The 19,510-nt window shown below is 35.2% G+C and overlaps 1 protein-coding gene across 1 annotated transcript; it reads right to left on the bottom strand.

Annotated features, from left to right (window-relative positions):
- Nucleotides 1-1,030: 1,030 nt before the first annotated feature.
- On the bottom strand, nt 1,031-17,890 carry LOC104228040 (ATP-dependent DNA helicase 2 subunit KU70). The gene is made up of 19 exons (XM_009780427.2): nt 17,690-17,890; nt 17,485-17,562; nt 15,287-15,403; nt 13,084-13,198; nt 11,554-11,659; nt 11,324-11,441; nt 11,047-11,130; nt 10,911-10,969; nt 8,803-8,936; nt 8,668-8,711; nt 7,119-7,195; nt 5,865-6,012; nt 5,286-5,347; nt 3,972-4,032; nt 3,064-3,156; nt 2,846-2,963; nt 1,950-2,052; nt 1,648-1,819; nt 1,031-1,334 (listed from the first exon to the last, which is right to left on the bottom strand). The coding sequence occupies exons 1-19, from the start codon at nt 17,759-17,761 to the stop codon at nt 1,221-1,223; spliced, it is 1,875 nt and encodes a 624-aa protein (XP_009778729.1). The 5' UTR covers nt 17,762-17,890; the 3' UTR covers nt 1,031-1,220.
- Between the last annotated feature and the right edge of the window lie 1,620 nt (nt 17,891-19,510).

Genomic DNA, 19,510 nt, shown 5'->3' with positions numbered 1-19,510 from the left:
TATACTTAAAGTAACTTTATATTTGCATGGCTTTAATATAAGTCATCACCTATCAATTTCTTTTTTCGTGAAAGGCCTACGATTTAATTATAATTGTTACAACTTAGATACTCTTGGATAATCAGCTTGAGTCCGGGTGGGATTGCCGTGACTGGAAATGATTGATAGGAATAAAACGAGTTGAATTCACTTTGAAATAGAACTTGTTGATAATCATTTTAAAATGAAATTTATGTTGGCATTGGATGTGTTCGATTACCCAGTTTGGTTTTGGACCTCTACACGGTCAAAATAGCACGGTATAGCCAGTTTTCGGATTGGTCAATCAAAAATAGCCACCGTTTACGAAGTCAATGAAAAATAGCCACTATTTTGCTGCAACAGAGACCGGTCCCGTATAATATACGGGAGTTCGGTACATTTGTGTACGAACTCCAGCATATTATGTTGGACCAGTATACTTTGCTGACTCATGTATAATATACGAGAGACTGGAGCACCGGTGCTCCAAACTCCAGCATATTATACTGGACATTTATACTTGCTGGAACTTCCGTATATTATGCTGGAGTTCTAGTGTACTTATGCTGGAACTCCAGCACATAGTTATCCTGGAACTCCCGTATAATATGCTGGATTTTAAGCATACTTATGCTGGAACTCCAATATAATATACGGGCGTATTTTTCGAGTTTTGAACAGTGTTTTCGCTCAGATTTATCTTTACATGAAAAGTGGCTAAATTTCGATTAATTTTGAAACTATGGTTATTTTTGAATGACTAGTTGTAAATCTGGCTATTTTTAAACTTCTCCCGTCCACACGTGATGAGAGGAGGGGATAAGTTACACATTTAGCCTCTCGGCTAAAAATATTTACAGCTCCTAGACGATATACATAAACTATACATATGTTATACATCTGCCGGCTATTTTTTGGATGAGAGGCTATTTAAGTTAATTTTTCTAAGGAGTATTGGCAAAGCTGGTCAGGTATACTTAACTCCATTCGTACCCCATTGACATCCATATTTGATCAATGTCACCACAATTTTTCATATACATGCAACAACAGATGACAATAACACTTAATTTCCAAAACAATGCCAGAGGTACAAGTCTCATACTGAAAGAAAGATTAACTACTTAACAAGCTACAAAAAAGAGTGTATACTGTACAAACTTATGGCAAACAGCCAAAAGATCTGAAATAGTTACAACTCACTTACCCATATGAGTTAAGATCCTACTAATCAAGGCTTCTTTCTTTCCGGTGACCGGAATGTTATGTGCAGCTAGGTAATACTTCAGCTCTACAACTGTTAAATCCTTTAACTGCAAGATGGCAAACGAAAAAAAGTGAAACTCAATATATATACTACTGAAAACTAATGGAATTCTATGATGTGCATTCTGAAAAAGAGTCAGGTTTTGATAACAGTCTAGGCCAAAGTATTTCTGAAAAAGAGTCGGGTGTTGATAAAAATTCCTTGCATACTTGAATAACTAACAGACTTCTGTGTTGCAACTAACTTAGCTAGCACAAACCATCCCTAAAATTATAGTTTGATAACATTTTGAATCTGTTGTTAAGCCCAGAACTAAGGCAAGAATCTATAGCGTAACATCATAAGCTTGAAAATGTTACCTTCCCATTATCTGCAAGGTCAGACCAGTCATAGTTGGAATATTCTTTCATAGCATTTGCTTTCCGTTTCCTAGAGGGTTCAGCTTTTCCATCAGTTTTTGCATCGTCCTCCTCATAGTTCTCTCCATATACAGAGAGCTTAAATTCTTCCAATGCTTTGACAATACCAGGCCTAGCACCCAAACGATATACAAAAGAAATGTCAGAATAACAAGTTTTCTGAACATAGAGCCAAGTTGAAAACTAAAAGAAACCAAAACCACAGAATAAAGGGACCTAAGATGGTGGAAATCCGTCACTACCTGGCCATCCCTTCTTCATCGGGAAGAGTCTCGTCTTTAATTTCAGGCATCTCGTCTTCATCAAGTGCAAGAGCTTGTAATACTGCATAATGTCTCTGCAATGCTGCAAGAAATGCTCTTGTAAGAATACAAACGGAATTTCTATATGACCCAAAATATAAACTACAATTCTTAGGAAGGAGGTGATGCATATAGAAGGGGCACTCCACTTCATACTGTTCTGTAGAAATTAAGAATGCTTGTTAATTGGAGAGGGTCTCCTATGAATTAGGTGTCCTACTTCACACTAGCATTCTTTCACGGTGATTTAATAAGAAACAGAAAATACAAAATATCCTACATGGTCTACTGTGCAATCTAAGATCAGCCTGATACATCAACTTTGCAAGCAGAACATGAATCTATATCATGAATGAATTACAAATAGTTCATTAATGTAAAGGTCATATTGTTGAACTTTTTTATACATTTTTCGTTTTCTTAATATTCTGCAGATGCAGATATATGGATTAACAGAATTTACAGACCTCTTTAAATAGCAAGAGTTTTAAAAGTTCTATTTTATTTAAAGTTTATGAGCAGATTCAGCAATTTACACCACCTCAAAATGTTTAACAAATTATATGAGGAACTTCTCTTCTTTTGGATGTCCACCTCATAATTTTACACTTATTAATTTCCATTTAATCAACTAATAGATGGATCGGATAGATCGGTCCAACCATAACATCAAGCTCCAAAAAAGGTTCCACGCCATAAAAAATTATCAGCCCACTCTTCCAATTCTAATAACAGCAAAGAGCCTTGTAAAAGCTTCCATTTGGAATAGAAAGTAGAAACTACATATAGTGGCAGCATAGAATTTTGATCAGCTTCCCCAAGTTATGAGATCTTACCAGGATTGGCAAATTGGCACACAGAAAAATCTTTGAGGTCAATCCGTCTCACTAAAGCAGAGGCCTTCTTTATCTGGTCGTCAGTCGCATGAGGTACGGAATTTGGATCAGTATGAAGCTGCAGGTATAACCACATCCGTTAGATGTAGACTTCATTATTTTTCACAAAAGAAAAAAAAATTATGACTAATCATTGAGATAAAAAACATTCTGCCTGCCTCTTCAACATGTCTGATATCGTCAGAATATGGAAGATAAATGAGATGCATCCCTGGTGGCTCGACTTGACCACTAGGAGTCGTTATTTCATCCTGCAATTATCAAAAACCAAGAAAATATATGATAAACAGTTAGAAGTTTTTGCCGATATTCACAGACAAAAGATACACCAAAAAGGGCTACTTCCTCCACCCCATTTCCACTGAGAAGTTCGAACGCGCTCAAAGTTTTACAAGGTGTCTTGACTTGCATATTATTATATTACTAAAGATAGAAAAGAATACTAATGTTACAGTCATAAGTTAGTGGGACCAGGAAAAGATCATTATTTTAAAGTAGGTGTTTTAAAAAATCTAGAAGTATTTATCAAAAAGAGAAGTGGTGTCGCCAAAACAGCCCACAAAAAAAGGCTTAGTCTAGCCACAATGATCGCGAAAGAGGTGCAGAAAGAGACCGGAATGTTGAACTCTGAAAATAAAAAGAAGAAAAACTTTCGCCTAGCATGAGGTGCCAGTAAGAATAACTACTTAAGTTTCTATCAAAATCGTAGAGGCTCCAATACCATTTGAAAGAGAACAAAAGAAGATAGGCTCTTATTGAAATTGGTAATTAAAACACAAGAGAGCTACATGCTGAGCCACATGAAGGAAAGTTCTTTTATTCTTGGAATCTGAAATTACTTTCACATAATGGTTAAGAAATCTTCGATTTAAATTCTTAAAACTCTCTTGAATTGCAAGAACAATATGATTCTTGACCTGGAAAAGTGCCAGATTACTCTTCATATCCTTCAATGCATGTCAGAGGCGATTGCTGATCCCAGCATCAGCAATCATGGGTGCATCAATGGCAGAATTATCTTACATTATAAGCTAAAAATATTTAGAGAGGGAAAAAGATATCTTACTTGTGCAACAAGAGCAACCAATTGAGGATGACTTGAATTCCCATAGAAAGCAACTGCAAAGCTGCGATGATAGTTAAAAGTCAAACACAAGAATAGCAACACGCTTCAGAAGCATAGCAACAAAAAGATGATGGATTTATTTCTAGGGTAGGGTACATATAAAATAATTAAAACTGGTATTAATGAGGAAAACGCAAGCAGAAAAATGCCCAAAAGTCAGCAAAAAGTGCCACTTAAGTAATGGTTGAGATCAACACAAACTAGTTGCAGCCTGTTTTAACACATGGCTTCAAACAAAATTCAGCACAGCATTAGAGCACAGCAGCATGCTGATAGACTTGCTTAAACTACCTAAAATAGGGTGAAATGTGAGGGAGATGAAGAAAACAAAACAGTTGCCTGAATCTACTTTAAGAAAAAGGCTGCCCAGACACACATTTTCAGATTTTAATTTTAAAAACAATCATTGACAGAAATGAAAATGAAAAACCAGTTCAAAGTACAGTGCATGAACCTTTACTGAAGAAAGAGGGCATCTAGCAACTTCTAAAATTAGATACAACAACAACAACAACAAAAAACCCAGTGAAATCCCATGCGGTCTGGGGAGGGTAAGTGTATGCAGACCTTACCCCTACCTTACCCCTACCTTATGGAGGTAGAGAGATTGTTTCCGAAAGACCTTCGGCTCAAGAACGGTGAAAATGAAGCAATAAACAAACAATAGCGACAAGAAGGTAATAAGACACGAAGCAAATGGTGCAATGTGTAATAACAAAGATCCAAGAATATGACACTACAAGAATAGAGTCAATCCTACTGGAAATAATGACACACCGTGAAATACCAAGTTTCTAGGAATAGGAAAATACAAGAGTAGTACTAATACTACTTGTAAGACTAGGCGAAACTCTAGACTGTTTTTCAACCCACAACCCTAATTCTCGACCTCCACACCTTCCTATCGAGCGCCACTTGTAGAATTAGATAATAGGTCAAGATATGCATAACTGGCACTTATCACTCCCTACTATTAACTTAAACGTATTTTTGTTCTTTTGATAACCGTGGTGTCCAGCTTGCGCGCACCTCGACTAATTCCACGGAATATTTGTCACCTCCTACCAGCAACAGGTACCAGGTAACTCTACCCACCAAGGCTTGGATAGATGAGAAGTAAATTTTTGCCTCCGCTGGGATTTGAACCTTAGACCTCATGGTTCTCACCCACATAATTGACCACTAGGTCACACCCTCGGGTGCAACTTAAACGTATTTTCTAATTCAATAAACAACATATTCAGGCATACTAACCGCTTAAGCCGCACCATTGATCTGTGGAGTGCAACGAAAAGACAAGTGCTTCCAATCATTTCCTGCCAGGGACCAAGGAGAAGCAACAGAATTGATCATCATGGAAATGACATATTCTACGAGATGGTGAGAGGCATAATTCATAATTGGTGGTTTCGAAGCGGAAAAAACGTTATGGGTTAAAACTACTAGTACCGCATAGTGCAAGTTGTTAAAGCTAAGTTTGATTAACTATGCCATATGGACATGAAGATAGGTATAGAAATGTTGAAATAAAGCATAACGTTCCAGATCAATCATCAGACTCGTTTGTTTATTACTGAGAGATTCACATGACATGCACTTTTGTCAGCTAGATGTAGTTTTAAAAGGTGAAATAATCCAATCCACTATCCCTTCTGTCAACAAGATAAACTGGCAAAAGTGTCATATGCTTTATATAAAAACTCTTACCAATAATGGTTAGACTAACATCAACCAGCATAGACAATCAACAATGAAGACTGTGAATAGCCTTTAACAATGATCATATCCCGAAACAAAAGAAGCAAAATGTAGGTGGCTTATTGAAGAAACTACCTCATCACTGGGAAAGGCAAAAGTTGCTGGCTTCAGGTTATGATAATCCTTTAAACAGCTCAAAGGCTTGAAGCCCAGAAGACGAAGATGTCCAGTTGAAACTCTCTTGACTTCTGAAAGCTCATCCACAGAAAACATGACGTTCTCGCTGAAACAAAAAAGCGAACAAGACATCAGTGAATGGTTGAAGAAGTACACCAGGGTCAAGTTGGGCTGGTCATTAGATCATTAAATAAAGCAAATGATAGCATATCATGGAAACAAAATTTGAAATTTTTCCACGATTACTAAGTTCACTACACAATCTTTTCAATATTCAAATAGTGGAGATTTATCACCCTGTTTCCAATTAAAATAGCACTGCTGGGTGCTGAAAATTTGTATAGTCTGTGGCGAGGCTTGTTGGTAATATTTGGCTTCTCTTTGGATAATCTGCATAGATATTATGCTACCTTAAATTTTTTCTCCTTTTTAGTATGTTCTGGTATTATGAGCTAATCTTTAGTGGTTAAATTTTTGAAGTTTTGTCAAAGAAACAAATTATCATTCAGACATTCACTCTAACTGTTGAAACTGAATTTTTTTTAACTGAAATTGATTGCTGACAACATACATGAATGCACTCTATATGAGTTTGCGATATCGGAAAACTCTCCTAAATTTTTTGGATCCCGAAATATGATAACACAATTATTAACAATAAAATAATATTCTACAGTGTTTATATGACAAAATGCAAAAGTCGACAAAGTCAACGGAGCATTAAGCAAAAAGAGAAGAGAGCTCACACTATTTCAAAATGAAGAGCACAATCTTCAAAACTCAGAAGTTTAACTAACATGTATGCATTCAGTACTTCTAACATCAAATTGGAACTAAAGTTATTAATTTGAGCATCCAATATAAAATAATGACAATCTTAATCGACCACTCAAAGTGGTCATCAATAAAATATACTCTCAACAGGCCATAGAAGGATAACATCAATTGCAAATTGATTTTCGATTCCCGATTTATCTACCATTATAAAAAAACTAATTTGCAGCATCCAATTTCAGATTTAAATGCATTAATAATTTTATTTTATAATAGAAAGGTTTGGCAGAAACATGTAAACTTTTCCCTCCTAAACAGATATCCTAAAATAAGGATAATAGAAGAAAGAAGCAAAAGAGAAGCGTAGAATCATAGTAGCAGAAGAAGAAAACTAGCGTACTAGAGGAAGGAGTCATTTTTTAAGAAACAGATACCAACTTCTTGTAAGATTGAAAGCGCTTTACAGGCTCCTGAATTATAGCAGCAGTATCAGCACATATGAAGGATCTCTCTGTCTGTAAACAAGAAAGAACACAGCAGAGGTTTAAAGACGTACTCTATATCAAAATCCTATCAGAAGAGCAGAACAGACATTTCATTAAATTTTCTACCAACTTCAATGACAATTGACAACTTGAAGTTATCAGAAAAATAGCCCTAGAAAGAAGGGACTTGGAGACAAGCTGACACAAAATTCCTCAATACCTTACCAAATACTGATATGACATGGCAAAAAATTGTTGTCGTTACATGCACGAACAAATATATGAAGAAAGCATTTAAGGCAATGGACAAAATAGTTCAACACCTTTAGAAATTTCTTATCCGAAATTGAGTCTTCTTCTTTTCGGAAAAAATGTCCAATATGCAACATTATGCCGTTCCACCCACTTGCAACACCATCTCAACATGCAGCCCACACCGTCTATAACTACAAATACTTCTCATCTAGTGAACCTTGTGTGAGTACGGCCCTTCCCCGAACCCTGCGTGAATGCGGGATGCTTCGTGCACCGGGCTACCCTTTTTTTCCTAGTGAAACTTGTGTGCTAGATCTAACACACCAATTAGATTCTCCAAAGACACTACTAATCCGAAGTAGAGAGTAATAACTTTTCCAATGAACTCCATAAACTCTACGAGCTTATTTGATTTCCCGTATAATAAATAGTAAGTTCAGTATAAAACCCAACATTACTAATACAACACTTGGTTGTGGTACAAAAGTTTGGATTAGTAGAACTAGTCTAACAATGTAACACAACGTTAGTATAAAAGTTGCACAAATAATACCTATATAACATATGCAGGATTCTATGTATTATTTTTTCAAGATAGAATGTGGAACAAGAAACTAGAAATACTTAGATAAGAGCACCTAAAGTGCTTTGGAAGGAGTCAGTTTAATAAATAACATCAGATAAACTAAAAAAAATCATGATCATTTTATTTAATAAAGTTGCTTGTTCGTTTTGCAATGGACTCATAGCAAGATCTCCACACGATATTCATTAATGAAGGGTAGCAGATAATATTCATTACCTGGATCTCAACATGATTGGCCCGCAAGGAAACCAAAAAAAAAATAGTTGTATGCTTGGGATGTACAGAGAAGTGAAACCAAAAACTTATCCTGATAGTTCTTTCCATAAAAATGTATAGATGCAATCACCCAACTGAATGCTGACAGAATATATAGGAAGATCGAAGGTCAAATAAGATTTTGCTTAGGACGAAATGGTCGGTGTTCTAAAGAAAGGAAACAGCAACTAATCCTCAACGAATAAGCAAAAGATAGCTGCAAATCTGTTACAGTCAGAACTTATAAAGAATCCCCAAAAAGTACAAAGGTTAGTTATGATCAATCATTCCATGAAGCTCCCTTCCACCAAAAAAGAGATGCACATGAATTCAGCAACTGAAAGAAAACTGCAAGAGAAAAAAAAAAGATTAAAAAGCAAAGCATGATGATGAAGCTAATAAGTACCGTTAAAGGAAGATTGGTCATCGAGTCAAGCCAAGTTATTGTCCCTGCAGAAAGTTAAAAAGAGGTCTGAAGATTACTTCATAGTCACCTAACAGTAATCATTACATAGTGAAAGATAGGGCAACAAAGGCAGACCAGGATTAGTTGGACGGATCAAAGCATAGGTGTTAAGTTCAATAGATAATCCATTAAAAATCACAAATCTAAGTCTTCGAACTCTGCGCTTCTTAAACATGCGTTTTCTTAGCTGGTCTTTCAGATCTTCAAACCTGATATAGCAAACATAGGGAAGGAACATGGCCAACACATTACTAGTAAATTTAGGCTCTAAAAGGATAATAAAAACTAACAGGCTCTAAGTGCATTCAACTCCTTAACACCTTGCAAACTGGCATTTATATCCAGACATCTCGATCATAAGAGAATAAAACCACAGATTTCGGAAATGGAGGAATTTTCTTTTTATAAGGAAAGGGAGGAAATTCTAAAAATGCATAAACCAGTAACATAGGCACAAGACCCGCCACCAGTCAGATTCCCAGATAAATAAAAAGCGTGTACAAAATTGAGCTGTTTAGCAACGTAGGAAGCACAGACACCAAATCTTGAGCGTCTACCCAAGTTGCATTCAACCCCCCCCCCCAAACCACCAAACACCAATCTGGTCATCCCATCTTCATGTTCTTTGGTTTTCCACATTTGAGTATTCATTTCATCAATCAAGAAAATAAATAAATAAATGAAACTAACAAGTAATATGTTGACCATTCATATCACCCATCTGGACCACTCATTTCTCTCTACAGGCACAAAATGGATGTTATTTCCCTTCTGTTCTCCTTCCAGTAAAAGACCTCTTCCTATTGCTCAAGACGACTGTTCAAATAACAAAGAAGTACATTGTACAGTAAACAACACCTATTGAAAAAGATGAAACCTGTCCTTCTTCAGTGAAGCCTGAAATTGGAAGTAGAGGAGCTTTGCTGATAGTCTGAACATTCTTCATTCTCTCTTTAGTAGTATGCTCTTTTTTACTTGCGTTATACACAAGTTGGTGAATTTTATGCCCTTTTCATGGTCAATTCCTCTAATTTTCAAAGTTTTATCTCTGTATCTATTCATGTCTGCTAAATGCTACTCAACGGAACAACCACATGGTAACTATACTTTCATATTTCATTTACCAGACTTGTGATGTCCCTACCTAATTATATTGGACGATAATCTTGTCTGTCTTATATATCTATGTCTGTCTCTCAGCAATTATTTTTCTTACATGATAGTAGCTTTCTATCAGGATTAAATCTATCTGCATCGTGGTCTAGTGATACAACAAATTCAAAGATTTTCTAATCTTTAGAAACTTCAATGGTATTATATGATTACATTGTGTTACTTATCAAAAAATATGATTATATTATGTTAAACTACATAGAAAAATACATGCATGCTTTTATAAATGCCTAGACATAAGGAGAAATGCATCTTGAAGGGACAGACAGAAAACCCTGAACGTTAATAATCTGATTCTATATCTATATATAACAAATAGGAGAGTAGTTTGCATTGAGGTTAAGCCAAGTGACAAGCTAATAAAAATCCACTAAGCAATTTTAAAACAATATCTATTATCTATATCTTTCTATATATATAAAATAGGAGAGTAGTTTGCATTGAGGTTAAGCCAAGTGGTAAGCTAATAAAAAGCTACTTGGCAGTTTTAAGACAATATCTATTAGACTACGTAATAAAAATAAATTTGAATTAAAGGATAAATCTTTTAATCTATAGATAAAGTTAGGGAATTTGATTCTTTAAAGGAAAGTTTTCAATTAATCAACTTAACGTTCTTCTAACATGAACACCCCTATGACTATTCTAAGAAGTTGCAGAAAAGAAAACTTAAGTGATTTGTTCTTCATGAACATAAGATCACTTAGAGAAATATTTTTACAACAAACAACCACCTCACTTCAGTCACCGAAAGAAAGCACGACTATTATGAAACAACCTCTTCTACTTTTGGGCTCCTTTAATGAATAATCATTAAGCATATTACAGTAGGTTGTGTTAATAACTATCAAGTCCTTCAGAAAGAGTTTTAATTTTACATGGAGATTCATCATTTGACTAGTGCTAAAATATGAGATAGCCATACATATACCAAGCATATTAACAAACTTGAATAGCTCACAACTATCCATGAGGAATTCTCAACAGTTGAAGATTTTTGTAAGGTATACCTCTCTCCTACAAGAGCCTTGAACTGAGCAAGGTCATCACCCTCCAAACCAAGTAAATCCTGAAGCCCAAGATCTTGAATTAGATAACAACGACGTGCAACTTTTAAAGGATCTAAAACATAAACAATGACCATACAGTATAGAAAAGGGAAACATTGAACTCATCATCTGGTCGACTTAGTGGAAGAAGCTCAATTGCAATACCAAGATCTTGAGCATCCTGCAACCATTAGCGATATGAGTAGAATGGTAGTATAATAGTTATTCAAAAACTATTTGACAAGCAAAGTTACAAAACAATCTAAATTTTTATTCACTCAGAGTTATCTTTACATAAATTTACTTTTTCCCATAGGATTTGTTTTCAACTGACTAAAATATTGATATATCAATATGTGGCATAGATACTATACTTTGGCACGCTGCAGTGTTGTCCTCATCATATCCACTTTTATGACACCTTTGAGATTTCCAAAAGGATCATCTTCATTTGTAAACAAGAGCATGCGTTTGTCAGCAATTTTTGCAGATCTGAAAATGGTTTTAAAGACAAGTAAAATAGGGGCCGCACAGCATTTCAGGGGAAAACAAAGAGAAATGAAAAGGAAATGGCTAGTAAACTGGAGAATAGAACAAATCTTACCCTTTACGGAGAAGGGCTTGTGCAACCCAGAGAGCATTGTAAAGAGAATTCTCACGAGAGCCAGGCACAATTCCATACTTACTGCCTATTTCTTTATCAAATCTTTCTGCAAACATTTAAAACAGGTGATTGCAGCATTACTCTAGAAAACCAAAGAAAAAAGTCACACCGTGTTAAGTCCATCCATTGACGAGGCAGCAGATGTAACTGATAGCATAGAGGATGAAGCTTTGTCAGTCCTTTGACATAGCAGAAAATTCTCTGCATTATTACTAATTATGAAATAAACATCATTTTAGGATATTCCAGTTTTCTGGTCAAATAAGGACTATTAAAGCACTTCATACAACAATTGTGAAGAGTCGGTCAAAGTGATTGCTTCAACATATATTCGCGAGACTTGTTCCATTTGGAAGATCTGACAAGCCAGAATTCTCAAAACTGAAAAGTATAGAAAAGCGTTAAGGTCCCCTTTTAAGCGCAATAACTAAAGTGTGGGCTTTAACGAAGAAAGGTGTAGAAAAAATTAAGAATGATATACAAATAAAATATATTTACATATATGTGTGTGATGCAAGAGAAAATCAGAACAGAGACAAATAATTTTTGGGATAAGAGATTGAAAAATCTGTAATTAATCGACGAAAAAGAATTAGGCAAATCCAGTTCAAAAACGATTTTAAATTTTTAACTTAGATGGAAAGATGTCATTTTTAGTTTTTAGTAACAAGTTATCTTTTCTAACTTCTTATTCCTATGACTAGAAAATGCATGCATAACATTTTTCAAACAATGAATGTATGTTAAGACTGAAGTGATGATACAATTCATAGGTCTATCAGCCCACTGATTACACAGAAAGGGAAAAAGAAAACAATTGATGCTATCACTTGCCAAATTAATATTATCACTTGCCAACAAAATTGATTGTCTAGTGATGTCCTCTTAAATAGGGAGTCCATGGGTGATTAAGTGCACAACTTAGTACCTTGGTGCCAACACTAAAGAGCTAGCTAAGCAAGGCCAAGTGTAAAAACCGAGATTCCCCGAGCTTGCCTTTTATACACACTGTCATCCCTAGTGTATGCAGGTACGCCAGTGCTTTAACAATATAAGTGCTAACTATAGATCACGAGGGCTCATCAGAAAGGAGAGCAAACTAATACAAGGTTTCAAAAATGGTCATTACACCTGAAGAGATAAGTCAGCTGGTCTATAATCAACTAAAGCACAATTTGTTTCTCATCTTCCTTTTTTTATTTTCTTCTCTTCTTTTATTTTGGGAGGGGGGGGGGAGGGGGGGTTGGAGATGGATGGGTTTTCCTAAATATTAGAAATAAGTCACATTTACAAGAAAAAATAAAAGAAAACAAAAAAAGATGATTTATTATGTGAGTTTGACTGCAATGATGTAACATATGGCTAGGCTTTTGACGACCAATTTAGAATCTTGTCTAAACAGAGATAGTTGCATAACCATACACCCACCAAAAACTTGCACCGAAATTAGAGACCAATATGAACATTTACCTTCTATTCGATCAAATTCTTTAATTAGCCTGGCCGTTGGTCTATCCAGATCCTCTCTTTCTGGAACATTAAATACATAAACGCCACTTAAGTCCTGTAAATTCTTTTTTTCCCGCTGAAATTACAAATAAAGGTGAACATAAACAAATCATCATTAAACAGACATTTGGAGATACTAATAAGAAACAAAACAGGAAACAGGGTGTTAAATAGGGAGAAATAGCAAAAAGCTAGTTTGCGTTGAAAGAAGAGTGGTTGTTTACTCACGTTGTCTGCTGCACTATATAGAACTAGATCACATATACATATATATATCACCTACCCAAATAATATTTAATCAAACTTATATAGTACAAGGAAGATCTGGATCCCCACAAGGAAATGAAAATCTAAATTTACATTCTTTTGTGATAAAGGAAAATAAATTCACACAGAAATGTTTCTCGCCCACATCATTCCTAATACCCTCCTAGGACTCCTTAAATGGAATGACAAAAAGTTGGCTAAGGCCTTCACACAAGCCCCATTACTTCATCTTGTTTCTGTATTTGTTGTAATAATTCTATCTTCTGCTACCGCACTCTTTCTATCCTTTCTTCTACTCTTGCCTCTTACTACAAGAGGTTCGCGATTTTTTGTAAAGAAAGTGGACCTTGGGTCAAACTCAACCTAAAAAGCTATTTTGTAAAGAAAGTGATCTTTGGGTCTAACTCAGGTGAAGATAGATTTCCCAGAACCATATAAATAGACACCCCACCCCCCACCCCAAGCCCTGGACATCTTGAGCGTGGATATCATAACATAGTGGCCCAACATTAGGGGGGGTAGGGAGCGCTTCCCCCCGAATGGGGCCTTACGCGGCGCGAATCCGGATATAGTCGAGCTCCAATGCGGGTACCGGACACCGGGTGGGAAACCAAAAAAAAAAAAAAAAGATAAACCAAGAGTAGAGGTGGGTCTAGCTCTAATACCATATAAAAAAACTGGACCTTGGGCCTAACCGTACCTTCAAAAGCTAGCTTATGAGTTATGAGGTGAGTATTGCCGAAGACAATATAAGCAAACAACAGCCATTTCCCCACCAATGTGGGATGCTAACGATTTTCATCAAAGAGATTCAAGAAAGACAACGAACTGATGGTAATGGAATAAGATAGACCAGCCACTGATTACTAGGTGCAGCTAGCTCCTTGCAACTCTTCTTTCCTGTGAGGTCCTGAGCCTCCATACCATTCTCAGAGTTTCAAGCAGAAAGTTCTCTAGAACAACAGAAGGACACAACTCACAAGGAAAAGCTAGTCTACTTACCAGGGATTTTGGTACAACTGAAACTCAGATGCAGATAACTATACCAGTTTCATACCATTCTTCAGAAATATAGTAATTTTACTTTATTCTTTGATTTTACTCTATATAAGGGACAAGAATTTATTAAAGACTGCATTTGTACGACTTGGAGCAAACACAAACTAACAAAGTGCAAAACAAGAATTATACGCATATGGATCCACATTAGATTTTAATCAGATAGCTAATGAATAGAGACTGTCATCCCCTAATTAGCTGAGAATATAGACCGATCCACTAGAACGCCAAAGAATGATGAGGTAAAATTATAAAGTTTAAATTACTTAGCAACAGTTAGCCCATGTTTGTTCAAACCAAAGTATGACATATACCACACATAACCCGTTTATCCCCTAAGTCACAGTATACAGTCTGTACAACTATCTTTTATGAGACATTTTTTATACAACTTCTGCTTCATTCCTTGTCTGAAGTTCTTTCATGTCAGGAGAAAGAGACAAGAACCACTAAAGACATCACTTTCCACACGGCAACCTAACACATATTTATCAAGTAAGTTTACTTAGAAACTAGGCTGAACAGCCAGACTTTTTGTTAGCAACATATTTCCATCCATAATATGAAAGCTTCCTCTCACACTATAAAGTAACAGAATTCTCAAGTTACAAACAAGCTGGAAAAGAAGGTCCAGTAAAGGCTAGTTCAGGATTCAGCTTTTTTTATATAATAAATAGGATCCTACAAATATTAGGTAGCACTAGATTTTAGCATGACTAACATAAAATCTGAAATGTTTTTAGATAAGAAAAAAAAAAAGCAGCGACTAAGGATATTATATAATAGAAGTCGAAGGCACATCTTGTGATGTACAGTTTATAAGGAACAAAAAGCTTACAGTGTTAAAGAAGCATATAGCAACTTCATCGTAAGACCTATTAATAATCTGAGTTCTGAGAGATTGTGCAATGCAATTGATGGAAAGTTGAAAATGAGTAGCGGTCTTTTCATCATCCTGCAAAAATCGAAATATTTAGTGGGATTCCACAGTTTTACACTCAAAGGGTCAAAAATGCTAAAGAATTATGACAAAAATGTTTTCAAGAGAAATATTGCTCGTAATAACTGTACAACTACATGCACAAACTCAATCAAAATAAAAAAATTACAAGAAACTGAAATGCATTAGCACTCCAATCTCAAGGAGGTGCCTCCCAACCACCACTGCTACTCCTTGAAAAACTAGTCCTAAGCTGAACAAAATATGCCTCCGGAGATACCCTAAATTTTTCGGAAATAAAAGAAAAAAGGAGTTTCCAAAAACCTTTTGTTTCTCAAGAATCCAGCCAAAAGTTCAAAACACACCAAACAAGACAGCAGGAATTAGGTCCTAACTTATCTTCCTCTCTTTCTCTTTTTCTTCCTTTTATATCAATGGTATATGGGTTAGCTTCCGCACTCCAAGAATATTCTACTGGGTACCTGCTACTAGACTCCACTACCCTTCCCAGACTCCACTAGTGGGATTATACCGGTTTGTTGTTCTATTGACTTTTTGCCTTACTTCACTTCAGAAATTATTACTCCCTCGTTCCAATTTATGTGACATAGTTTGACTGGGCGTTGTTTAAGAAAAAAAGAAAAACATGTGGTCCAAAACAAATTTGTGTGGCATTAAGGATAAAATGAGAAATTTAAAGTTAAATTTTGTCTAAATATAAAAATGTATCATTATTTTAGGTACAAACTAAAAGCAAAGTGCATCATTTAAATTAGGCTAGAGGAAGTGATAAAACCGTGCCTTCATGGCGTCCGGGCTAGCTAGCGTGTTCATCAACTCGATTATTCCACTGAGTACCTACTACCTCCCAGTAGCATTTATAATGAATAACTCTGCCTACCAAGGCTTAAGCAGATGGAAATAGATTACCTAATGTTGTTTTTGCCTCCACCGGAAAACTGAAAAAAATAGAATGTGCCTTTTAAACTATATGATTAGAAGATTAGTTCATTCAGTAGAGGTGAATGGAGATACTTGATGTTAGGTTAAGCTGATAAAGATGACTGTTTCATTGTGAAGTTCTTTTAGAAGCTAAGTTATAATCTGATTGAAAGGCATTTATTGTTAAGCATAATTGTGAATACGGTTCTTGTGACATCCTCTTGATGAAAAATAAGGGAGGAAGATAAGTCGTATCTGTGGAGTGCTGGGTTTAGGCCATAGGAGAGACTAAAAACACTAGGGAGAAAGATAAGTCATATCTGCCTAAGCCTTGGTTGATAGAATTACCTGATGCATGCGCTGGTTGGAGGCAAGTATCTCCATTCACCTCTACTGAATGAACTAATCTTCTAATCATATAGTTTAAAAGGCACATTCTATTTTTTCCAGTTTTCCGGTGGAGGCAAAAACAACATTAGGTAATCTATTTCCATCTGCTTAAGCCTTGGTAGGCAGAGTTATCCATTATAGATGCTACTGGGAGGTAGTAGGTACTCAGTGGAATAATCGAGTTGATGAACACGCTAGGTAGCCCGGACGCCATGAAGGCACGGTTTTATCACTTCCTCTAGCCTAATTTAAGTGATTCACTTTGCTTTTAGTTTGTACCTAAAATAATGATACATTTTTATATTTAGACAAAATTTAACTTTAAATTTCTCATTTTACCCTTAATGCCACACAAATTTGTTTTGGACCACATGTTTTTCTTTTTTTCTTAAACAATGCCCAGTCAAACTATGTCACATAAATTGGAACGAGGGAGTAATAATTTCTGAAGTGAAGTAAGGCAAAAAGTCAATAGAACAACAAACCAGTATAATCCCACTAGTGGAGTCTGGGAAGGATAGTGTGTACGCAGGCTTTACCCCTACCCTGGAGTAGAGAGGTTGTTTCCGATAGACCCTCGACATCCCTCCCTCCAAAAACTCTCCACCTTGCTCTTGGGGTGACTCGAACTCACAACCTCTTGGTTGTAAGTGGAGGGTGCTCACCACTAGCGCAACCCACTCTTGTCAATAGAACAATGGAACCAAAATCAAGTAAAAAAATTAAACAAAATGAGAAACAGTAACTGATAATTAAGGACTAACCGTAGGGCAAGTAGTGGAAAACATTTTGGGCGAAGCATCCACAAGGTATACCAATAATTCCTTAGTAGCATCTCTTTCCTGGATGTTTAATTTGATTGCACATTTTAGATATAATTATACAAAATAATTTAATTTTCAATTTTAACACAAACAAATAAGTGAATAAAAAATTATTACTATTGATAATAATAATAATAATAGGGACCTTATAAAATTCACTTTCTGGATCATCTTCATCGTCACGAAAGACTTCATCTGGGTCTAGGTCCATTGACATATTGAAGTAATTCTAAAGATTTTTAACAATAAAATGAAGCAGAAGAAGATGAGGCTTTAGGTTTTAGAGGGGTTTTATTTTTTTAAAAAGTGCTACTTTTTCTCTGAAGGGGCTGCTTGTTCGAGAAGGAGACGAAGTTTTGGCCTCCCGCCTTCTTTTAGACTCTTCGTTAATTTTTCACAAAGCACCATCTTTTAGTCCTAATTAGTCATTTATACATACCTTTGGCTATATTACGCTCTATAGATATCTTTTATATTTTTATACAATGTATTTCATGTATTTAAACGGTTGTATTCATTAATAAAAGAAAAAAAATGAGCATAAAAATGGGAAATCCAGCTAAGTATTATCTGTATTTAACTGTATTCAAGCGAAATTTCAGCTGTATTTAACTGTATTCAAGCAAAATTTCAGTGAAATACAGTAACTTTTTTGCGCAAATTCTGGGAACTTAAACTTGTTAAAAACGGAAGAAAATCAAATCACATGATAGTCTCCTAATTTAACTCAAAGAACTAAAACGAGTACACACTAATTTGTATTTTGCTCAAAGAAAGCAACTCAAAAACGTGAAAAGAAGGAAAAACCAGAGCAACACATCTGATCGAACTTCTCGATTCTCTTCTCCTTTTTTTCTATTGAATACAACAAAATACAATTGAATACAGCTGAATAAAATTCTTGAATGCAACAAAATACAACTAACTTCTGCTGAATAAAATAGTTGAATATAACTAACTACAACTGAATACAGTTGTATAAAACACTTGAATACAACTAACTATTGCTGAATAAAATTTAATTACAACTGATTAAAACTGAATACAAGAGAATAATCACAACTTTTTAATACATCTAAAATATATAAACGAATGTTGCTGAATACATGTGAATACAGCTTCACCTCTTTCATCTGTAAACATGGCTTTTAACAAAATCAAGGTTGAAAACTCTATCGTTGAGATGGACGGTTAGATCTCTTTCTCCTTTACTTTCTCTATCTCTATATTTTTTCCGTTTTTCTTGCTGAATTTATTGTTTTATAGATCTGTTTTTGTATGCCAAATAATAATAAAGATTGATTATGCTGTGAAAATACAGAGAGGACAAAGAATTTGAGTAATGTGGGTATGTGGGAGAAGAGAGTAGAGGTGACAATGGCGGAGAAATAGAGATTTAGGGTGGGAGAAGATTTATGAAACGTAGGTTTGTGGGAGAAGAGGGTAAAGTGTATGGAAAAAGAGAGAGAAAAGCTAGTCAGAGAAGATATACGCTAATTAGGTGAGAGAAAATATAAAAAATGAGAGAAAAATATTTTGTAGCATATATGGTGCCTTAATTGTAGGATGGAACTATATTTAGATTTTTTGCTATAAACTATAAAAGGTATTTATAGGATGTAATATTTTAAAATGGTATTTATTTAATATAAATAGGGTACTAACCTATTCTATAGGTGGTAAAATTTCCTTTTTTCAATTGAGGTAATTGTACTGCCAATACATTTTCATTTACAGCTTTTGTTAGGGATTGTATTGTATGTTATTTTAATTAAAATATTTATTTTGATTGGTACTTATATTTTGTACGGAAAAGGACCAAAAATGCCTCTGAAATATTAAATTTGGTACAATAATGCCCTCCTACCACCTTTTCGAACAAAAATGCACTTATTGTTTAACTTTTGGCTCAGTCATGCCCCTACTTCTAACGGCCTTTTTTTAAATATATATATATATATTTAAT

This window comes from Nicotiana sylvestris, chromosome 1 (genome assembly GCF_000393655.2).
Source record: "Nicotiana sylvestris chromosome 1, ASM39365v2, whole genome shotgun sequence".
Lineage (NCBI taxonomy): Eukaryota > Viridiplantae > Streptophyta > Magnoliopsida > Solanales > Solanaceae > Nicotiana > Nicotiana sylvestris.
Note: the sequence above shows the minus strand (reverse complement) of the source record. Positions and strands in the feature narration are given on the sequence as shown.

Excerpts from the sequence above, each read along its gene's own strand:
- LOC104228040 (XM_009780427.2), bottom strand. The coding sequence starts at position 17,761 with ATGTCAATGGACCTAGACCCAGATGAAGTCTTTCGTGACGATGAAGAT. Across the intron at positions 13,199-15,286 it reads CTATATGCTTCTTTAACACT|CGGGAAAAAAAGAATTTACA; the intron begins GTAAGCTTTTTG and ends TTGTAATTTCAG. Across the intron at positions 11,442-11,553 it reads CAAGCCCTTCTCCGTAAAGG|ATCTGCAAAAATTGCTGACA; the intron begins GTAAGATTTGTT and ends AACCATTTTCAG.